The sequence below is a fragment of the Siphateles boraxobius genome, unplaced genomic scaffold (genome assembly GCF_051911475.1).
Source record: "Siphateles boraxobius isolate OS27281-9 unplaced genomic scaffold, OSU_SipBor_1 12, whole genome shotgun sequence".
In the NCBI taxonomy this organism is placed as follows: Eukaryota; Metazoa; Chordata; class Actinopteri; order Cypriniformes; family Leuciscidae; genus Siphateles; species Siphateles boraxobius.
The window spans coordinates 33,171,763-33,194,893 of record NW_027508722.1 but is presented as its reverse complement, the minus strand read 5'-3'; the positions used below and the strand labels follow the sequence as shown (position 1 = coordinate 33,194,893).

At 41.0% G+C, this 23,131-nt stretch overlaps 1 protein-coding gene across 1 annotated transcript in view; it reads right to left on the bottom strand.

Annotated features, from left to right (window-relative positions):
• The window catches only part of sspo (SCO-spondin), a 130,744-nt gene that overhangs the window by 60,996 nt on the left and 46,617 nt on the right, over positions 1 to 23,131 (bottom strand). The window contains exons 26-43 of the mRNA XM_077218704.1: positions 22,827 to 22,920; positions 20,595 to 21,004; positions 19,990 to 20,226; positions 19,242 to 19,472; positions 18,483 to 18,605; positions 18,113 to 18,213; positions 16,960 to 17,170; positions 11,026 to 11,178; positions 9,596 to 9,733; positions 9,236 to 9,418; positions 7,802 to 7,952; positions 6,743 to 6,902; positions 6,493 to 6,547; positions 6,257 to 6,370; positions 5,577 to 5,834; positions 2,581 to 2,708; positions 1,463 to 1,604; positions 208 to 410 (exon numbers count right to left, since the gene is read on the bottom strand). Of these exons, the coding sequence (XP_077074819.1) occupies positions 208 to 410; positions 1,463 to 1,604; positions 2,581 to 2,708; positions 5,577 to 5,834; positions 6,257 to 6,370; positions 6,493 to 6,547; positions 6,743 to 6,902; positions 7,802 to 7,952; positions 9,236 to 9,418; positions 9,596 to 9,733; positions 11,026 to 11,178; positions 16,960 to 17,170; positions 18,113 to 18,213; positions 18,483 to 18,605; positions 19,242 to 19,472; positions 19,990 to 20,226; positions 20,595 to 21,004; positions 22,827 to 22,920 (3,092 nt within the window). The remainder of the gene's footprint in view (positions 1 to 207; positions 411 to 1,462; positions 1,605 to 2,580; positions 2,709 to 5,576; positions 5,835 to 6,256; positions 6,371 to 6,492; positions 6,548 to 6,742; positions 6,903 to 7,801; positions 7,953 to 9,235; positions 9,419 to 9,595; positions 9,734 to 11,025; positions 11,179 to 16,959; positions 17,171 to 18,112; positions 18,214 to 18,482; positions 18,606 to 19,241; positions 19,473 to 19,989; positions 20,227 to 20,594; positions 21,005 to 22,826; positions 22,921 to 23,131) is intronic.

Genomic DNA, 23,131 nt, shown 5'->3' with positions numbered 1-23,131 from the left:
TATATATATATATATATATATATATATATATATATATATATATATATATATATATATATATACCCTATTTTTTGGCTCTATATTGGTATTTTATATTTTTTAAGCTTTATATTATTATATTATTTTTATATTTTGTAAGGTTTGGGCATGTCATTGTCAGATTTGTCTTCAGATGTGATTGTAGCTGGCGAATGAAGAAAGTCTCACAGTGGTGGTCATTACTCTGGCTGTGGTCTTGCTGGGCGTCCTGAGCGGGGGGGCAGTGGGGGTGATGTGTGTCGTATTAGTGTGTGTACAGTCTCTCTCATCCGCCCCATCAGGACAGTGAGGAACTCCATCACAGCGACGCTCCGCCTCAACACACCCCCCTGGAGGAGGGCAGGAGAACTGCCCCGGCGCGCAGCCCGTTCCTGGACACAACACAAACACTTCAGTCCAAAGTGTGAGGCAAGAAAAAGTGCACGGAGAAAATAAAGCATTTTTTTTGCATTCTGATATTATTTACATTATCTTCAAATTCCATTTATTATAATAATGCATCTTGATCTTTTACTTTTAAGTTGTTTGCAATTCTCATTATCCTTTATGGTGATTTTCATTCAAATATAATTACTGTCATGCAGTCACTTTTTAATTATTTAAATTAGAATAATTGAATGGCTGTGCAACAAATGATATGATGATATACAGATATTGTACAATTAAAAATATATATCAAAAGCTCTAAATATTATCCAGTTTAAATGTTATTTTTAATGTGATGACCAAAAACATGATTTGTTCATCTATAAAATATTGTCCACATTTGTAAAACTAAAAGTTTCAAGATGTAGGAAAACTAAGATGTGGCAAATACATTTTTTTATATATATTTTTTAAAAAGTCATGAATTACCACTATAACCAGTAGATGGCGACAGAGGAGCACTAATTGGCTTATTAGCCATTTTGTCTTTTTTTTTTTACACGTTTTGCTTTTAAATTTATATTTAGCTATTATGAAATCCCAATTATGAAATATCAAATCATCCAGTTTTTTTTCAAAGTTTGACACTTTTTGTATTGAAGTATGAAATAGGAAAAGTCTAGAAGTCTCATGGAAAACAAAAACTTAACGCAAGTAAAGAGCAATCTTTTTATAATCACTGAAGCTGTCAGTCAGTTCAGAATGATACTATAGAAGAACAATGGAACATTTAATAACCACAAAAAATATTAAAATTTGTCCCTATGAAAATTAGGTTGTTAAAAGCTTAAATGTTAAAATTGTATCTGCATCTCAAGCTCAGTGCTTTACTGTCAAATGTGCATTTCCAAGAAATAATGATGTAATATTATTAGTAACTGCTCTTATTAATGCAAAACAAAAGTAATTTTATTATTAAATTGAATCTATGATTAACAATTACAGCTCTAAAGTGTTAGTCTGGAGCCCTGAGACGGATAGGGAAATTAACGGATACCGTCAGCGCATCCCATGAGCTCGACTCTCAGATAGATCCCGTTCTGAAAGTCATGAGGAAGAATCCTCACGAACCGAGCCGACACCATCCGGTCCAGACGGGCCAGAGCTATGCCACGGTCATCACTGTTGCCCTGAAACACCTGGAAGAAACACCATATGATCCAATATTACGCTAATTTCCAACTTTAAAGTGGATGTCTAATGCTCATGCATTCTGACTTATTTACACTGTTAAAGAGTTCGATTCTCATGCTGAACATGGACAAAGTTTCAAGAAATTTGTTGGACGTACAACAGAGTATTTCTGTGCCAAATGCAGTCCTTCAGGATTTATTTCAGAACGTTTTTTCCAGTACGGCCCTGTGTGACATCATGAAGGGTGGAATTCCTTGTATGGGCGCACGCGCACACACACACACACACACACACACACACACACACACACACACACACACACACACACACACACACACACACACACACACACACACACACACACACACACACACACACACACACACACACACACACACACACACACACACACACACACACACACACACCAGGGGTGCGTTTCCCATTACAGCGCTGTAACTCGCTGCTTCACCACCATAGTAGGCTACGATGCATCTTTGAAGAAATCAACCTGCTAGTCACGACTGTTTCCCGAAACCATATCGTCGCAAAGTGACAAAAGAAAAAAAGTTTTTGAGTTTTGGCTTAAAACAAGCTAAATTATTGGCGTAAGAAAAATATTCTTGTTTCCGTTTGAATTAACGTTATTTTTCTTATCCCATTGGCGATAATTTTGCTTGTTTTAAGCAAAAACTCACTTAATTTTAATTTATTTCCCAAGAAAACAAGACATAATATCTTATGGCATTTTACTACTATATTAAATCCATCTTGATTTAAGATTTCTTTGATGTTTGGACTGGAAACAAGACAAAAATACTGAGTAAGAAAATCTTTTTTGCAGTGTAAAGACTTTTCAGAGATACGTCGAATGCAATCCTATTCTATAGCTACTCGAGGTTAACATGAGATCGGCAGAAACTGTGTGTGTGTTATGTTCTCTTTAAGGTTTGACAGATTTCAGGTTTATGTGTGCGTCACCTTTGCTTTGGGTCTGGCGTCTGTGATCATCTCTTTATACGTGAACCACTGACGGCCGTCGCTGCTGAACTGCAGATAAAAGCTGGACACAAACGTGTCGAACACGCCGCCACCCTGGGTCAACAAGCCTACACACACACACACACACACACACACACACACACACACACACACACACACACACACACACACACACACACACACACACACACACACACACACACACACACACACACACACAATCAACAGTGTCACATTAGAACTTTACTCTACTTTATTTACCAGCCATATTTCATTATAGTGTCAAAGCAGCCACTGCCTAGTAACAGCAACAACTATATTTGTTTCTGAACTATATTTATTTACAAATATGACCAGTGTTGGGGAAAGCTACTTTGAAAAGTGATGCATTACAATATTGCGTTACTCCCTTAAAAAGTAACTAAATGCGTTACTTAGTTACTTTTTCAGAAAAGTAATGTGTTACGTTACTTTTGCCTTTTTCCCATCTCTGCTGGGCTTGTTTTTTTATAACAAAAAAGTTATATTTTTGTGCAAATGTAAAGACCCTTTCACACCAAAAGTGTAATAATAATCCTCAGGCTGAAGGAAATGCAGATTCACTCCTGTACAGTAGAGGGCGCCGCTCAAACAAACCTTCAGCTGCTGTTATTCTGGATAAGTTTAACACTTACTTTACCAATAAAAACTGTACAAAAAAATCTATATTAATTTTTGCTTATGGTTTAACTGAATCATCGAAGGTCAGAAGCAAGTACATTGGTCAATAAAGTGAGATTAAATGCATAAAAATGTATGTTTTATGTAAAATATTTAGTTATTGGAGGTTCGCATAGTATTGTGATTCTGCGTTTCACTGATTTTATTCATTTTGAGCAGGGATGTCCAAACTTAGTCCTGGAGGGCCAGTGTCCTGCAGAGTTTAGCTCCAACCCCAATTAACCACACCTAGACCACCAGCTAATCAAGTCTTATAGGCTAGAAACTTCCAGGCAGATGTGTTGAGCCTGGCAAGAGCTAAACTCAGCAGGACAGTGGCCCTCCAGGACTGAGTTTGGACACCTCTGATTTTGAGGAATATTGAATCTTTTTTTTTGTGCAAGTGAGATGAGTAAATGCTCACATTTAGTCTAGAACTACCCACTTTTATGCCTACGAAGAAGGGAGAAGTTAGGACGATTCTAAAGGTCAATTTATACTCCTGCGCTGAGTGTATGCCGTAGTGTACGTCGTAGGCTATGCATGTAGGCGACGCCGTCGTGAGCATTTATTCTTCTGTGTTATGTCTGCATTGCTCTAAAGTTACAGCACCGAAACGCTAGTTGGCTAGTGGTTTAATGTTCCACTGTGTTTATATTCCTTGTGGCTGTTTTGAGTTTAGGCTACTACAAGCAATGGCGACTGAAAGAAAGCATACAGATGGCTGTATATCCGCACCTCTTCAACCAATCGCTTGGTCACTTCGTCCATTTCCATGTTTCTTCACTGAACTTTCACTGAACTTCTGAATTTAAAGATGGCGGGCGGTGCATAAGAACAAGGCGGAAATGTGTAGGAGGAAACGCGATGCTACCAAGCCGACCAATCACAGATCGTGTGGTTCGCGTCGTCGCGACGTGTAGTTACGTTTTTGAGGAGGTGCGCATCAGGGTACGGCGAAGGGTCCGGCGTATGGTACACGTCTGTGCGTATGCTACACTGTACCTACTGCGCGCACCTGACGCAGAATTATAAATTGGCCTTAAAGGGTTAGTTCACCCAAAAATGAAAATGATGTCATTAATGACTCACCCTCATGTCGCTCCAAGCCCGTAAGGCCTCAGTTCATCTTCAGAACACAGTTTAAGATATTTTAGATTTAGTCCGAGAGTTTTCTGTCCCTCCATTGAAAATGTATGTACGGTATACTGTCCTTGTCCAGAAAGGCAATAAAGACATCATCAAAGTAGTCCATGTGACATCAGTGGGTTAGTTAGAATGTTTTGAAGCATCGGAAATACATTTTGGTCCAAAAATAACCAAAACTACGAATTTATTCAGCATTGTATTGTCTTCCGGTTCTGTTGGGGATCCGCGTTCACGAGTCCGCAGTGACGATGCTGACGTAAGACGCTGCTGACGTGTATCTGGTGCGTCTGTGTATTCGGGTTCAAATAAATATGGCTGGGCAAAAAAATGCAAGTCTTCCTCTATGTGGAAATCCTTAGACATGTTTGCAAAGATTGTTTTGTTTCCAGCGTACATCTCCCTCAGACTGTAAACGAAGCTCGGGCGCACCAGACACACGTCAGCTCGTCTTAAGTCAGCAGCGTCACTGATCGCGGACCCCCATCAGAACCGGAAGACAATATAATGCTGAATAAAGTCATAGTTTTTGTTATTTTTGGACCAAAATGTATTTTCGATGCTTCAAAACATTCTAACTAACCCACCAATGTCACATGGACTACTTTGATGATGTCTTTATTGCCTTTCTGGACAAGGACAGTATACCGTACATACATTTTCAAGTCAAGTCAAGTCAAGTCACCTTTATTTATATAGCGCTTTTTACAATACAGATTGTATCAAAGCAGCTTCACAGTGATAACATGAAAATAATATAACAGAGTTTGTTTCTAAAAGAAAATTGAGTCTTCAATGGAGGGACAGAAAGCTCTCGGACTAAATTTAAAATATCTTAAACTGTGTTCTGAAGATGAACGGAGGTTTTACGGGCTTGGAGCGACATGAGGGTGAGTCATTAATGACATCATTTTCATTTTTGGGTGAACTAACCCTTTAAGGTCCCACGCACATTTTGAGCCCCCAGAAATCGATTTTTATTAAGGGAATGGGTACGGTAGGGGGCCCAACCTCATAATCTTTCACAGGGCCCAAAATTGCTATTGGCAATGGCACCCCTGATTACCCCAACACTGAAAAAGCCATAATTGTAATTGGATTCAGCTTCAGAAACAGCTGTTGAGGGTCACCTGTGATATTGTGGCTCCTGAGCAGGTCGATCTGCAGGAACGGGCCGGTGGAGTGTGCGGTCTCCTCAGGGGTCCCGGCCGACAGCTCTCGGTACTCCTTCGGCTCCGGGCTCCAGCCCTGCAGGTCCCCGTGAGTGTCCCGGTGAGGCTCTCGGGCGAGCAAACGTCCCGCTGACGGAGGGTGGTCGGGCTGATGGGACGAGGCGCTGAAGCTGGAGCCGGGGAGCGAGTGAACGCCCAGAGCAGACCAGCACTCATCTATAAAACAACACAAAACTGAGCTATAAATTATTCTAATATGTAGTCATTGTTCATTCCGAAGTATTTTATGGCACACAGTGCCGAGACAAATCAATGACTCCTTTACGACTGGCTGCCTGCACATTCATTCACTGAGCACGCGGCTGCTGCAACTTGCACTCTCTTCAAGACTCAACCTCCACGGACAGTTTTTAATGTTTTATCAGACAACAACTACTCAAGATTTTGCTTTAGTATAATTTTCGTGACAATCAGGGCCGGATTGAGGCTTCGGGACAACAGCTTAGATTTCGGGACTGTGCCAAATTTTTCGGGACTTCTGGTCACCCTAGTAGGTTTCAGACGGTGTTCGTAACCGATATGCACACATATTGCATTATGTCACAAAAGTATGGACTGAAAACTGGTCTGAAACTGACCTCCAGGGGGCAGAGGGTAAGTTGGGACAGTCGGAGGGCCCTCTGGTGGTGTGGAGGGTCCAACCGTTATTGGCAGGACCATTGGTGTAGTCGTCGCGATAGTGGTGATATTACCTGAAAACACAACATATTTCTGAATAAACAACTGCACATTTTGACTGCATCAATTACCTGGTGTTTTTACGATTACAAAAACCACAAGCATAAAATAATGTATCATGATAAACATGTTAAACCTTTCTCTTCACAATAGCAACACTTGTCTTCTTCCCCTGGAATCAGAGTTTGACCCTGAAATGGAGAACAAATGTTATATAGTTAAACCAGGGAAAGCAAGCCTCATTTAAACAGTTAATTACCGTTAAATTGACTAATTTAACCGGGTAAATACACAAATATGCTGTTTAAGTAGTGACTTTAAGTGTCTTTTGAACACACATACACACACACACACACACACACACACACACACACACACACACACACCTGTGGGCATCCAGTGGCAGCATAAGGACAGTACTGGCCGCACTGCACGGTGAAGTTGGGCAAACACTGACACAACTGGCACTGACCGCCTTTCCAGCGCTCGCCAACCGTGTGTGTGTGTCCACGATATTCACACTCGCTGCACGGCTCTGTCTGACAGCTGAGGACACACACACACACACACACACACATGATGAAAAACAGTTATGATCTATGTTTTTTATATTGTACAAATAAAAAATAAATGCAGGGTTGTTTTAACCCAAATCTGGGTCAAATATGGACAAACCCAACCGTTGGGTTAAACATTTTAATAAAAGAATTTAACCTAATGGCTAGGTTTGTCCATATTTGACCCAAATTTGGGTTAAAATAACTCTGCACAACGCTTGCAACGGCAGGGTCATGGGTTCGATTCCCTGGGAATGCATGAACTAATCAAATATACACTACCAGTCAAAAGTTTTGGATCGGTAAGATTTTTAAAAGAAGTCTCTTCTGCTCACCAAGGCTGCATTTATTTGATTAAAAATACACACAAAAAAACAGTAATATTGTTAAATATTATGACAATTTAAAATAAAATACTATTATCTATTTTAATATATTTTAAAACGTAATTTATTCCTGTGATCAAAGCTGAATTTTCAGCATCACTACTCCAGTCTTCAGTGTCACATGATCCTTCAGAAATCACTATAATATGATGATTTGATGCTCAAGGAAGGATGATTATTATCAATGTTGAAAACAGTTGTGTACAATTTTGTTTCAGGATTCTCTGATGAATAGAAAGTGTAAAAGAACAGCAGTTATCTGAATCTTTTGTAACCTTATAAATGTCTTTAGTACTGTAACTTTTAATCAATTAATCATTAATGAATAAAAGTATTGATTTATTTTACCCCCAACCCAAAAAAAATATTACTGACCCCAAACTCTTGAACGGTAGTGTGAGTAATAAATATAACAAATCAAATCCTTTACTAAAGCAGAATGGCAGTTCTGTGTTTTATATTTCGCAGATTTCAGGATGCATTGAGATGTTTTCACACTAACCGCCGGGCCTTGCGGTAAATCCCTCGGCACTGTCGGCCGTTGCCATGTTTTGAGGGGTTATTGGGGCTTCGGAAAGACCACTGCACACTCTGAACTCCACACGGACCCAAACACTCGCCCCACAGAGACCAGGACGACCAGCCGCAGTGAACTGGTGGACACACACATACACTGGGTCATTACAGAACAGAGTATATTCAACCACGTCCCCGGCTCACATTTTTTATTTTGTTAATAGTTTTTCTGTAGAAAGACAAACATAAATAGTGATGAAAGCCAAAATATAAAATGTCAAAGATGTGTGTTTACTGAGTAATGCAATATTTTGTAGATGAGTGTCAAAATGACCATTTTCACCGGAGATTAGGAGCCAGTTTACAGGGGTGTAAAAACGACTTAAGATCATTTTTTATTTTTACACAGAGATTGGTAGGTCTATTAGTCAAATCTGTTGACTTTAGCAATATTTGTTGTGCTATTTGCCAAAGGTGACCGTTCAAAAAATGGGAAAAAGCACTATAGCGTCAAGCTTTTAGCGTCAAGGTTGCATGCCTGTAACTCAAGAAGTATTAACGATATTAATTAGGCTCCATGTGTAAATTGGTCAATTGCACCCATTTTCAGTGGTCAAAAACCAAAAGTCTTTCTACAGAAAAAATATTATCAAAATCAAAAATTGAGCCGGCAAAGTTTCAGAAATTTTGTTGAGTTTACATGGAGTGACGCATGTAATAAAACACCCAACAAGATTCATTTGAATCATACTGAAAATGACCAGATTCAAGCAATAACAAGTAACTAAATCATGACTTTGCTGATCTGTGATGTAAACTAGAGCTATTTTAAAAAGTTGTCTCACCTCAACTTTCTGTTTGAATAGAAAATACATCAATACATGAATGAAAACTGCATTCCTTAACTCAGGGTATCATAACCTAGGGTTTGTGAGTGTGTGATTGAGTGTGTGTGTGAGTGTGTAAGTGTATGTGTTGGTGCGTGTGTGTGTGTGTGTGTGTGTGTGTGTGTGTGTGTGTGTGTGTGTGTGAGAGAGAGAGAGAGAGAGAGAGAGAGTGTGTGTCTGTGTGTGTGTGTGTGTGTGTGTGTGTGTGTGTGTGTGTGTGTGTGAGAGAGAGAGAGAGTGAGAGAGAGAGAGAGAACGAGAGAGAGAGAGAGTGAGAGAGAGAGAGAGAACGAGAGAGAGAGAGTGAGAGAGAGAGAGAGTGTGTGTTTTTGTGTGTGTGTGTGAGAGAGAGAGAGAGAGAGTGAGAGAGAGAGAGAGAGAGAGAACAAGAGAGAGAGAGAGTGAGAGAGAGAGAGTGAGAGAGAGAGAGAGAACGAGAGAGAGAGAAAGTGAGAGAGAGAGAGAGAGAACGAGAGAGAGAGAGAGTGAGAGAGAAAGAGAACGAGTGTGTTTGTGTGTGTGTGTGTGTTCACCTGAGCACTCTAGGTTGGGTTGACAGCGCTGCACTCGACCTCTCTCACACACACACATGTCACAGCCCACTTTGACCTGCTGACCGGGCCAGTACCGAACCCCAGTCACCTCACACACACACTCCTCCGGCACAACACACTGATTCTCGTGGTTCATGACCTTCCCATCAGGACACCAGCAGCCTGACAGCATAAAACAACACTGTTTTATTACAATAAAAACACAAACATCAACAACAAAACAAAGCATTATTAATTATTTATGATGGTTCTGGTATTCTTGTATGGTTCTTATATCTAATTATAATATAGACTCTCAGTGACATTTAAGAAGCTGTGAAGTGTTCAGAGAAAAAAAACCTGTAAAACACTCTGAGTTGGGGTCACATGTTGTTGCCCCGGATACGTGAGCGCAGGTCAAAGGGCACGGCGCACATCTGTGTTTGACGAGACCCGCGGGACAGGAGACGTTAGCGCAACCGTCTTGAGGACACGGTTCTGGAAAACACATCTCAGTTTAGTCATGGAACGAAGCGCAGAGGAACAGACCTGCACTAAACACTGAGATTAAACATGCACTGCTGTGATAGAAAACACTTACACCAGTTTGGGTCAACTCTATCCTTCCCTCGCGGGTCAAAATGACCTGAAGCCCTAAATATACTTCTTTTTTTTTTTCCAGAAAGCTTATTTTGTTTCATTTTGATAATATTTTTTTCTTTTATTTTTAAAGCAATTTTTGGGAATTTTTTTGGCGTTATTTTGTATTTTATTTACCTTTAAATTACTAGATTTGAACAACAAATAATAAATAGTCATTTAATCATTTAAGCACATTCCTCACATTCTTTCAACTTAAATTCCAAATAACTCTCAATTTCATGCTTAACCCTTTTAATTCAGCTCTAAATATCTTACATTGGGTGTCTTTGCCGACCTCTTGTGGAAATAAAATAATATAAGATGATATTTCATGACTGTAGATGGGCTTATATCTCTATATGGAGTAAATGAGCTGTTCCGCTGGGTCCTAAAGTCAGTTTCTCTTCAGTGTGCATTCAGATACTCATGTAGACATTATATTAAAAAAAAATTGGTAACGTTTTAGCATTTTTTGTTTGAATTTTGAGCATTTTTAGGGTTTTCTATGTGTACTGAAGCATTCCTCACATTCCATTCATTCCTAAGGGGGTCAAATTGACCCGCGAGCGAAGGATTTGTTACTTTTTTAAAAAGATTTTGTGTATCCGTGGTTCAAGTGCGACAAAAGTCTGATGAACACTCAATTTTGTAAAAAAATTTAACAAAATTTCCATGTCAAAATGACCCAAGGGAAGGATGATGGTTAAGATGGACAAAACTTGTAGCAGAAGCTGGGCTAAGATGGTTATAACTGGAGGTAGACCAGCTTTACCAGTGAAACCAAAAGACATGTTACACTGGTAACAGTGAAGGTTTTAGCTGCTGACCAGCGATTTCTGAGAAACACTGTTGAAAGTGTACCAGACCGAGCACTAAAACACATTTGTAACCAATTAGCAGTAAGGGGTGTGTCCACTCATGATGGGGAGTGTTCATGAATTTGGGGGTGGAGTTATCAAGATAGGGGTGTGATCCTTTTGGGTAGGGGCGTGTTTGTTTTGGTGAATTTAAATATCAACAGTGTTTCTCAGAAATTGCTTACTGCACCTTTAAATGCCTTGGCTCTTTAAAGTCTGGTGGATTCTGATTGGCTGTGAAAATTTTTTTGGTTCAAGCAGTTTATCCGCTGTAGATTGTTTGGTTCTTACTGATGTCGATAGTGAGGGGAGTTTCTCCAGGTAGTTCAGTGCAGGTTCTGCCTCCGTTCTGTGGTGGGAAACACTCTCTCTGACGAACCTCAACTCCACCACAACCTTTACTGCAGTTCGACCATGTGACCCACGGCAGCCAGTAGCCATCCACTGTTGGGCACAACCAAAAACTCAATATCTTACAATTCGTATTACAACTGCAAGAAAGAGAATCAAAAAGGGGAGCGTCCCAATCAACTCCCTAGTTCATGTGTGTATCTTGTGTATCATTCAGGGACACTGATGTTCAACATCACCACTGGTGTTAATGAACAACAGCAGAGCTTTTTTCTGACAGAATTTTTGGTCCCACTTTATATAAAGTGTATTTAAGTACTATGTACTTACATTGAAATTAATAATTTGATACAATGGACGTATTGTGTATATACATGTTTTTACATTGTACTTATATTTTGAAAATACCTACGTGTAATTACAGCTGTAATTAATTTATGTAATTACATTTGTAATTACACTGTTGACCCTTCCCTTACACCTTAACCCAACCTTAAACTGACCCATACCACCACACCTGACACTAACCTTACCCGTATCACACACCTGACCCTAACCTTATCCGTATCACACACACCTGGCCCTAACCTTACCCGTATCACACACACCTGGCCCTAACCTTACCCGTATAACGCACACCTGACCCTAACCTTACCCGTATCACACACACCTGACCCTAACCTTACCCGTATAACGCACACCTGACCCTAACATTACCCGTATCACACACACCTGGCCCTAACCTTATCCGTATCACACACACCTGGCCCTAACCTTATCCGTATCACACACACCTGGCCCTAGCCTTATCCGTATCACACACACCTGGCCCTAACCTTACCCGTATAACGCACATGACCCTAACCTTACCCGTATCACACACACCTGGCCCTAACCTTATCCGTATCACACACACCTGACCCTAACCTTATCCGTATCACACACACCTGACCCTAACCTTACCCGTATCACACACCTGACCCTAACCTTATCCGTATCACACACACCTGACCCTAACCTTACTCGTATCACACACACCTGACCCTAACCTTATCCGTATCACACACACCTGGCCCTAACCTTATCCCTATCACACACACCTGGCCCTAACCTTATCCGTATCACACACACCTGACCCTAACCTTATCCGTATCACACACACCTGACCCTAACCTTATCCGTATCACACACACCTGACCCTAACCTTACCCGTATCACACACCTGACCCTAATCTTATCATTATCACACACACCTGACCCTAACCTTACTCGTATCACACACACCTGACCCTAACCTTATCCGTATCACACACACCTGGCCCTAACCTTATCCCTATCACACACACCTGGCCCTAACCTTATCCGTATCACACACACCTGACCCTAACCTTATCCGTATCACACACACCTGACCCTAACCTTACCCGTATCACACACACCTGACCCTAACCTTACCCGTATCACACACACCTGACCCTAACCTTACCCGTATCACACACACCTGAACCTAACCTTATCCGTATCACACACACCTGACCCTAACCTTACCCGTATCACACACACCTTACCCTAACCTTACCCGTATCACACACACCTGACCCTAACCTTACCCGTATCACACACACCTGACCCTAACCTTATCCGTATCACACACACCTGACCCTAACCTTACCCGTATCACACACACCTGACCCTAACCTTACCCGTATCACACACACCTGACCCTAACCTCACCCGTATCACACACACCTGACCCTAACCTTACCCGTATCACACACACCTGACCCTAACCTTACCCGTATCACACACACCTGACCCTAACCTTACCCGTATCACACACACCTGACCCTAACCTTACCCGTATCACACACACCTGACCCTAACCTTATCCGTATCACACACACCTGACCCTAACCTTACCCGTATCACACACACCTGACCCTAACCTCACCCGTATCACACACACCTGACCCTAACCTTACCCGTATCACACACACCTGACCCTAACCTTACCCGTATCACACACACCTGACCCTAACCTTATCCGTATCACACACACCTGACCCTAACCTTATCCGTATCACACACACCTGACCCTAACCTTACCCGTATCACACACACCTGACCCTAACCTTATCCGTATCACACACACCTGACCCTAACCTTACCCGTATCACACACACCTGACCCTAACCTTACCCGTATCACACACACCTGACCCTAACCTTATCCGTATCACACACACCTGACCCTGACCTTACCCGTATCACACACACCTGACCCTTACCTTACCCGTATCACACACACCTGACCCTAACCTTACCCGTATCACACACACCTGGCCCTAACCTTATCCGTATCACACACACCTGACCCTAACCTTATCCGTATCACACACACCTGACCCTAACCTTACCCGTATCACACACCTGACCCTAACCTTATCCGTATCACACACACCTGACCCTAACCTTACTCGTATCACACACACCTGACCCTAACCTTATCCGTATCACACACACCTGGCCCTAACCTTATCCCTATCACACACACCTGGCCCTAACCTTATCCGTATCACACACACCTGACCCTAACCTTATCCGTATCACACACACCTGACCCTAACCTTATCCGTATCACACACACCTGACCCTAACCTTACCCGTATCACACACCTGACCCTAATCTTATCAGTATCACACACACCTGACCCTAACCTTACTCGTATCACACACACCTGACCCTAACCTTATCCGTATCACACACACCTGGCCCTAACCTTATCCCTATCACACACACCTGGCCCTAACCTTATCCGTATCACACACACCTGACCCTAACCTTATCCGTATCACACACACCTGACCCTAACCTTACCCGTATCACACACACCTGACCCTAACCTTACCCGTATCACACACACCTGACCCTAACCTTATCCGTATCACACACACCTGACCCTAACCTTACCCGTATCACACACACCTTACCCTAACCTTACCCGTATCACACACACCTGACCCTAACCTTACCCGTATCACACACACCTGACCCTAACCTTATCCGTATCACACACACCTGACCCTAACCTTACCCGTATCACACACACCTGACCCTAACCTTACCCGTATCACACACACCTGACCCTAACCTCACCCGTATCACACACACCTGACCCTAACCTTACCCGTATCACACACACCTGACCCTAACCTTACCCGTATCACACACACCTGACCCTAACCTTACCCGTATCACACACACCTGACCCTAACCTTACCCGTATCACACACACCTGACCCTAACCTTATCCGTATCACACACACCTGACCCTAACCTTACCCGTATCACACACACCTGACCCTAACCTCACCCGTATCACACACACCTGACCCTAACCTTACCCGTATCACACACACCTGACCCTAACCTTACCCGTATCACACACACCTGACCCTAACCTTATCCGTATCACACACACCTGACCCTAACCTTATCCGTATCACACACACCTGACCCTAACCTTACCCGTATCACACACACCTGACCCTAACCTTATCCGTATCACACACACCTGACCCTAACCTTACCCGTATCACACACACCTGACCCTAACCTTACCCGTATCACACACACCTGACCCTAACCTTATCCGTATCACACACACCTGACCCTGACCTTACCCGTATCACACACACCTGACCCTTACCTTACCCGTATCACACACACCTGACCCTAACCTTACCCGTATCACACACACCTGACCCTAACCTTACCCGTATCACACACACCTGGCCCTAACCTCACCCGTATCACACACACCTGACCCTAACCTTACCCGTATCACACACACCTGACCCTAACCTTACCCGTATCACACACACCTGACCCTAACCTTACCCGTATCACACACACCTGACCCTAACCTTATCCGTATCACACACACCTGACCCTAACCTTACCCGTATCACACACACCTGACCCTAACCTTACCCGTATCACACACACCTGACCCTAACCTCACCCGTATCACACACACCTGACCCTAACCTTACCCGTATCACACACACCTGACCCTAACCTTACCCGTATCACACACACCTGACCCTAACCTTACCCGTATCACACACACCTGACCCTAACCTTACCCGTATCACACACACCTGACCCTAACCTTATCCGTATCACACACACCTGACCCTAACCTTACCCGTATCACACACACCTGACCCTAACCTCACCCGTATCACACACACCTGACCCTAACCTTACCCGTATCACACACACCTGACCCTAACCTTACCCGTATCACACACACCTGACCCTAACCTTATCCGTATCACACACACCTGACCCTAACCTTATCCGTATCACACACACCTGACCCTAACCTTACCCGTATCACACACACCTGACCCTAACCTTATCCGTATCACACACACCTGACCCTAACCTTACCCGTATCACACACACCTGACCCTAACCTTACCCGTATCACACACACCTGACCCTAACCTTATCCGTATCACACACACCTGACCCTGACCTTACCCGTATCACACACACCTGACCCTTACCTTACCCGTATCACACACACCTGACCCTAACCTTACCCGTATCACACACACCTGACCCTAACCTTACCCGTATCACACACACCTGGCCCTAACCTCACCCGTATCACACACACCTGACCCTAACCTTACCCATATCACTCCTCAATAGCAGCAAAAATGTTTTACAATACAACATGAACAGAATTAATACATTGTACTTATTTTTCAATGTAAGTACATAGTACTTAAAGTCAATTAATATAAAGTGGGACAGAATTTTTTTTAATGCTATTTAGAGTACATTATGATAAATATTTTGAATATTTAATATGTTTGTTATATAAACTGCAACACTTCAGCCATCAATTAATTAAATATAAGTGCAATACATGTCTATTAATATGCTTATGCTGAAATATAATTAAATTACGTTGTTTTTTTTCATCTCACATTTCACATCTTGTGTGATTTAAGTTTCGAGCTCCAGAACTTCTGTAAAGGGCTTCGATGCTCCTTGGTTTTCAGTGCACTGGAAGGATCTGTGATTGAGACGGCCCTTAAAATGACACACCCCCTTATACATCTCAAAATATAATTGCTCATTTTATTAATTCTCATTTTCTACATAAATCTACAACATTTTAAAAACATTAAACAACACAAGTTAAACAACACAAGTCCTCCTGTGGTGTAAATCCAGCTTTTAATGTTGTTTATATGTCTATGTGGTGTTTTTAATATAATCTAAGTCAAAACATGTGTAAATTCGACAGCATTGCTGAGTATTTTCTCCTTAAAACTGCAGTGAACCAAAGACAGTCTCAAAAACATGGTTTGAAATCGCTGGTGTTTCTGACGTCACAAACTACCTTGTTACCAATCAGATCAACGTGTGATCGTCAACGAGTGGATCTCTGAGCTAAGTGAGTGAGTGGAGGCGGGGCTCATTTGCTTATTCATAGAACTGCGAATACTAAATGAGGCAAAAGTGTCGAGTTACATTCAAGATATTTTAAGCATATTTTAAGTAAAAAACACTTAAATGTGTAATTTTGGAGATCAAAGATGAGTTTTAAGGGATAAATTTATTGACTACAGGTGGACTTTAATAATAATTAGAAATGCTTAGCGCAGAATCAACTTCGGTTCAAGGATCAGCCAATTTTCCACGTGCATTGTAAAACATGGATGTTTAGGAAAAAGCATCTAGTGGTTTAGAGGAGAATTAAATCAAGCCAATGAACCCTACTATGTCCTAAAAAGCCTGGTTTTACCATGTCCAAACTAATATTATGGTGTTTTTTGATGTGTGTTTTACATGGGCAGGCGGTGGAGAAACACTGCTGTCGTTGTGTTTTCTCTCCTCTGCAGTGTCCGTCTGAATCCTCTGGGATGCAGCGTCTCTGTCGGCTCACGGTCCCGGATCCACAGCTTCGACTGCAGGGGCTCCAGGGGCCCCAGGGACCCCAAACACCACAGCCCGCCTCATCAGACCCGTCCGACACACAGTCTGCTGCACCGTTACACAACTACAACAACACACACTGAATCACATCACAACATTCAAAAATCTCCATTAAATAGAAACTTAAATGTTAATTCTTAAATGTATTTATTTATACACTACCAGTCAAAAGTTTTGGTTTGGAAAATTTTTTAATGTTTTTAAAATAAGTTTTTATTGCTCACCAAGGCTGCATTTATTTGATTAACAAAAACAAAAACAAAAAAACCAGTAATATTGTTAAATATTATGACAATTTAAAGTAACTGTTGTCTTTGTACAAAAGAACAGCCTTTATTTGAGATCGAATCTTTTGTAACATTATAAATGTATTTACTGTCACTTTTGATCAATTTTATTCATCCTTGAAGAATAAAAGTATTGATTTATTTTATTTCTTTCCCCCAAAAAATAAAAAATAAATTCTTACTGACCCCAAACTTTTGAACGGTAGTGTTTAATGTTACAAAAGCTTTCTATTTCAGATAAATGCTGTTTTTTTTTATTTCTATTCATCAAATAATCCTGTAATAAAAATTTAAATAACTGTTTTCGACATTGATAATAATCATAAATGTTTCTTAAGCATCAAATCATCAAAATATAGTGATTTCTGAAGGATCATGTGACACTGAAGACTGGAGTAATGATGCTGAAAATTCAGCTTTGATCACAGGAATAAATTACACTTTACTATATATTCACATAGAAAACAGCTGATTTACATTGGAATAATATTTCACAATGTTACTGTTTTTTGTTGTTGTTGTATTTCTAAATCAAATAAATGCAGCCTTGGTGAGCAGAAGAGACTTCTTTTAAAAACATTAAAAATCTTACCGATCAAAAACTTTTGACTGGTAGTGTATGACATTTTGCATTTAAAACTGACTCTGATTCTAGAAGGGCGATGCACAAACACAAATAAACCTGTCCACATTGATTTCACACAGATTAGAGTCAGTACCGTGTTGAAGGTAACACAGGATCCATCAGTACAGGTGAACTCGGGACAGACGCGACTGGTGTTTCCCTCACTAGGGGGCGCTGTGGAGGGCCTGACTTTATCTGGAGAGAGAATAAAGCACAATTTAAATATAAAGATAACCATATTAATGTCCACACCAACGGACAATATCGCTCGGTTCTATTCTGTTGATTATAAGCACTGCAGGTTTGTTGTCTGGTACTTTAAAGGTGCAGTAAGCAATTTCTGAGAAACACTGTTGAAAGTGGATTAGAGCGAGCAAAATTCATCTGGGTTTTGTTGTGCTATTGTGCATACAGCATAAATACTTCTATGAATTCAGTGTGAAGGGATATTATCAGAAACGAACCGCAAAGTATCTCGTCCTCTCCTTTAGGGCAGTCAGGAATCCCGTTACACACACGTGAAATGTTCACACATGTGCGATTATCACACGAGAAACTGTCCAGACAGGGAGGAATCCGTATGGAACCTGGTGAGAATGAGGAATACATATGAAAACAACACTAAAACTAAAACCTGACTTCTGCATGTCAGTCTAGTGTACACATGCAATCAGTAATTATTCGGTGAGAAATGAGGCGTCGAACCCATAGACTGTAAAAAAAAAGTTTGGATGCAGTGTCCACGACGTCAACGTATGTTTCTGAAGAGCGTTTTTGAAGGCCAAAGTGGGCGGAGCCGGCCGTCGCCATCTTGGAAGTGCGTCACTCCCGGATAAACGAAAATAGACACAGAGGCGGATTAGCGGAGGTGACGTGACGCTAACAGACAGCAGACAACTGGCAATCCACCTGTCACTCAGGTGGCCACGCCCTTAATTATGCAGAAATTGAAGGCTTAATATAATTTAAACAGATGAGTTTGAAAAAAAATCCTCCCCCTCACAGTTTTCATGAAGGGCAAAATTAGCTTTATAAACCAAAAACACTTTTTGCACCAGACTGTAAACATGTTTTTTTCTGCAGTAAAGTTGGGCATTTTAACATTGATGTCTATGGGATTGAGTCTCTTCTGCAGCCGGTCTCTAGTGGCCAGTCGAGGAACTGCAGTTTAAGTCACTTCAGTGTTGGATTCACGAGAGAGACGGGAAGGCTGTTGCTCTTACCGCAGTTGTCCAGGCTCTCGTCTGAGGCGTCTCTGCAGTGAGGCGTCCCGTCACACAGATGCTGGTGTTGGACACACTGGTCTCCAGTCTGGCAGAGGAACTGGTCCGGTTGACAGGTACGGGAACACGGTTTCTCGTCGCTCCCGTCCAGGCAGTCGGTCTCTCCGTCACAGCGCCACGCTATCGGCACACACTGACCACTCGTACACCCGAACTCATACTGACTGCAACCTGAAACCACATCATCATTATTCTGTGCTTATAACATGTATATGTTAAACTGCTTCGGATTACATGCAAACATCCTGTTTTATAACCTTTCATAGGGATGCGCGATATATCAGCCACCATATCGGTATCGGTATATATGTTCATTTATAATGTTGTCATTATCGGTCTGATAAGAAAATTTGGCCGATATATAAAAGTCGATAAATAATGTATTATTTCCTTCAGCTGAGACACTTCAGATGTTCAACATGATGGTTTTGAATTGCTTGAAATATGATTGGAATCATTTCAAAAAAGGAAAATACAGTGAAGTGCAAAATATTCTGTTATTTCGGCTACATAAAATTATAATGAGAACGACTGCTTTTTTGTTTTTGTAATCAGGCTCTCAAAAATTATATAAAAATTTGGATTTAGATTTATCGGCCAATATCGATTACCGGCTTTCAAATATAAAGAATTATCGGTTATCGGTATCGGCCAAAATTTTCATATCAGTGCATCCCTACTTTCATACCTTTGACGGGACAGATGAGCTCGTCGACGCCGGAGGGACAGTCCCTGTGACCGTCACACACTCTCTCAGCGGACACACACTGATCTCCGGGACACTGGAGCTCTCCGAGCGCACACACACACTCTCTCTCGTCGCTGTAGTCTCCGCAGTCGTCGTGACCGTCGCAGCGGTGCAGATACAGAACACACCGACCCGACGAACAGAGGAACTCGTCCGGTCGGCACACGGCACCACAGTCTGAACACACACACACACACGCACACACACAACACTCAGTATCAGTCCCGAACTGGTACCACGTTTTACTGTCATGCAAACGATGACATAATTACGTTAAAGCCTGACATGTGAAACAATAATCCGATGTTTTTTAATGGATCAGTTTATTGAATCCCAAAAAGTTAGCAAAAATTGTTTTAAAGTTTGCAAAAAAAAATTAAGTTAGCATATCCCAATTTGTTTTTTTAAAGTTTGCAACAAAATAAAAGTATATCATGATTGATGCATCAGGCTTTTATGGCTTATTTAGCATGATATAGTGAGAATATGGAGGAAAAAAACACCTTCATTTTATTTTGAGGTCTATTTGGTGCAAACAAACATACCGTACTCATCAGAATCATCCGCAAATCCACAATCCAGCCTCCCATCACAGACTTTCCTCTCCGGCAGACAGTGTCCGTTAGCACACCTGAACTCTCCGACGGGACAGCCGGGTTCTGGTGTGTTCGGCTCACAGAAGTCCTCGTCTGATTGGTCGGCGCAGTCGGGATGCCCGTTACACCTGAGCTCCAGTGGTAAACAGGCTCCGGTGGAGCAGCGGAACCGACCCGGTGGACACGTGAACGGACAGACCTCATCAGAACCGTCTCCACAGTCGTCTTCATTATCACAGAGCCAGACGGAGGGAATACAGCGCTGAGATCCAGCAGAGCAGCGAAACTCAGAGTCCTCGCAGGGAGACGGAGGACGACACGGAGATCCGACACAACGCCACGCACCGTCAGAGCAAGAGCTGGACAACACAGCAAACAACTGAACATTCAATCATTGCAAAACTATTAATTACAGGGTTCGTACAGAGACTGGAAAATTAAATTCCAGGATTTTCAAGCACTACTTTTTATGGTTTTCAAGGACTTCAATAAGAGATCTCACTTATTAAACAATATCTTTATTATCTTTCAAATTCTAAAAAAGGTGAATAGATAAATAAACTGAAAATGGTACAAATAAAGTGCAGCACATGCAATGACTGTGGTAACTTTAACCTAGAAAGTTAGGTCTAACTTTACCCCTCTACCCCCCTTTGAAAGGATACTATGACAAAGATATCACTTTCCTTATTCAAACTGATTTTTTCTATCAAAACACTATTATATACGTAGATATTTATGAGCAATATTACGCTCACAGCCATGCGAAATGGCTGCAGTGTTAATTTTGCAATAAAAATAAGCAATAATTTCACATATATTGTCTTTTAATAATTCAAGCACCTTTTCAAGAACATTTTCATAAATATGGCTGTTTTCATGGGTTTTCCAGGACTTACTCAAATTCAAGTACGTCAAGCACTTTAAGCACCTTGTACAAACCCTGTAAATAAGAATAAACTGAAGCAGTTTCACGAGTGTTTCCATGCATCTAATTCACTACACACACACAATCTAATCAAACCAGGAGCTGTCTCATGCATATTTAAATGAAGTCATTGACTTTCTTTCTACATATTGCACTGATATTTTAGGTCTATATGCTCATAATTCCTTGTGAATCTGGTGCTTAAACACAGACAGTGCATGCAATGAACTAGAGATGCATCTGCAAGATAATGTTTTTTGCAATACATGTTTTTAGTGAATTCACACTGACAATTTGTGTGCATTTGTACATCACACAATTAAATAATTTATATACAATTAAATTTCAAAATTATATTTGTAAAATTGTATTTGTAATTTATATAGACAGATATAAACAATAATTTAATTAAAATAAATAAATTAACCCATGCTTTGTGCATAAATGACACGTTTAATCCTTGTGTTATGTGGTGGCAGCGCAAAATTAAGTTGTCGGAAATAGTGGTTAACCTAAGATGGGTTTTTTTTCTGAGACAATTTCTCATTTAGGGTCATGAACATCCCTGCAAGATGTGGGATGCCTTTGCAAAAGACACGTTCTGACGGTTTTGATGTTTGCGAGTCAATTTGACCAGACTTTTCATTGTTAGCCGCAGCTGCACAGACCCAAAACAAATATTCTGTATTTTTTATGTCAGTTTCTCAACTTCTCTCTGAGCTAATTTAAATTTACTTTTACATGTATGCTCTTTTCTCCAAAGAAATGTATGCCTGCAACATAGGAATAGTAATTTCTCTGGGAATCGAAGGCATGATTTTGAATTTTGAATTTAAATTGTTCTTTTTATACAATAAAAATATAAACAATATAAATTGTTCTTTGTAAATAACAATGAAATATCATAAGACAATCCTACAATATAAGTACAAAAAAATCACTTTTTGGCACACAAAAATAAAACAAGACCATTTCAAAGACAAAAAGTCAAAATTTTACATTTTAAATACAATTTATGATATTCAATGGCTAAAAAAGCAATAAATACCGATTAAAATAATTTGTTCTAATGTTTATTTTTGGTGTGTAATGTTCGAGAAGTATTATTAATAAAGGTTTACTTTTACTTTATTTTGTTGTTTTGTTTTTTATAATGTGATTTTCTTTATTGAATCCAATTAGGGTCAATTTGACCAGCAACATAAAAAACGTACCCAGAATCGTAATATAATACAACGACTCTCTAAACTGACCAGTTCTGACAGTGTTGAGTGACAGTTGCTCCTGCAGGGAATAAAGACCCGTCCCACACACACGGACACTGAGACGGAGGAATACACACCTCACCTGCCGATGAGAGACACACATCACCATCAGACAACCTGCGTGTTACAGACTATAATCACATGAGTATAGAGGGTTTGCATTGACGTCATGCGTGACTGGATTTAATAGAGGAAACTGCGAACACGCGAATAAAACAAACGATTATCAGTTTAAACTAAAGCTTGGACTCAATATAGTGTTTCTTATAACTCACCAAAGATCCAGTGATCGT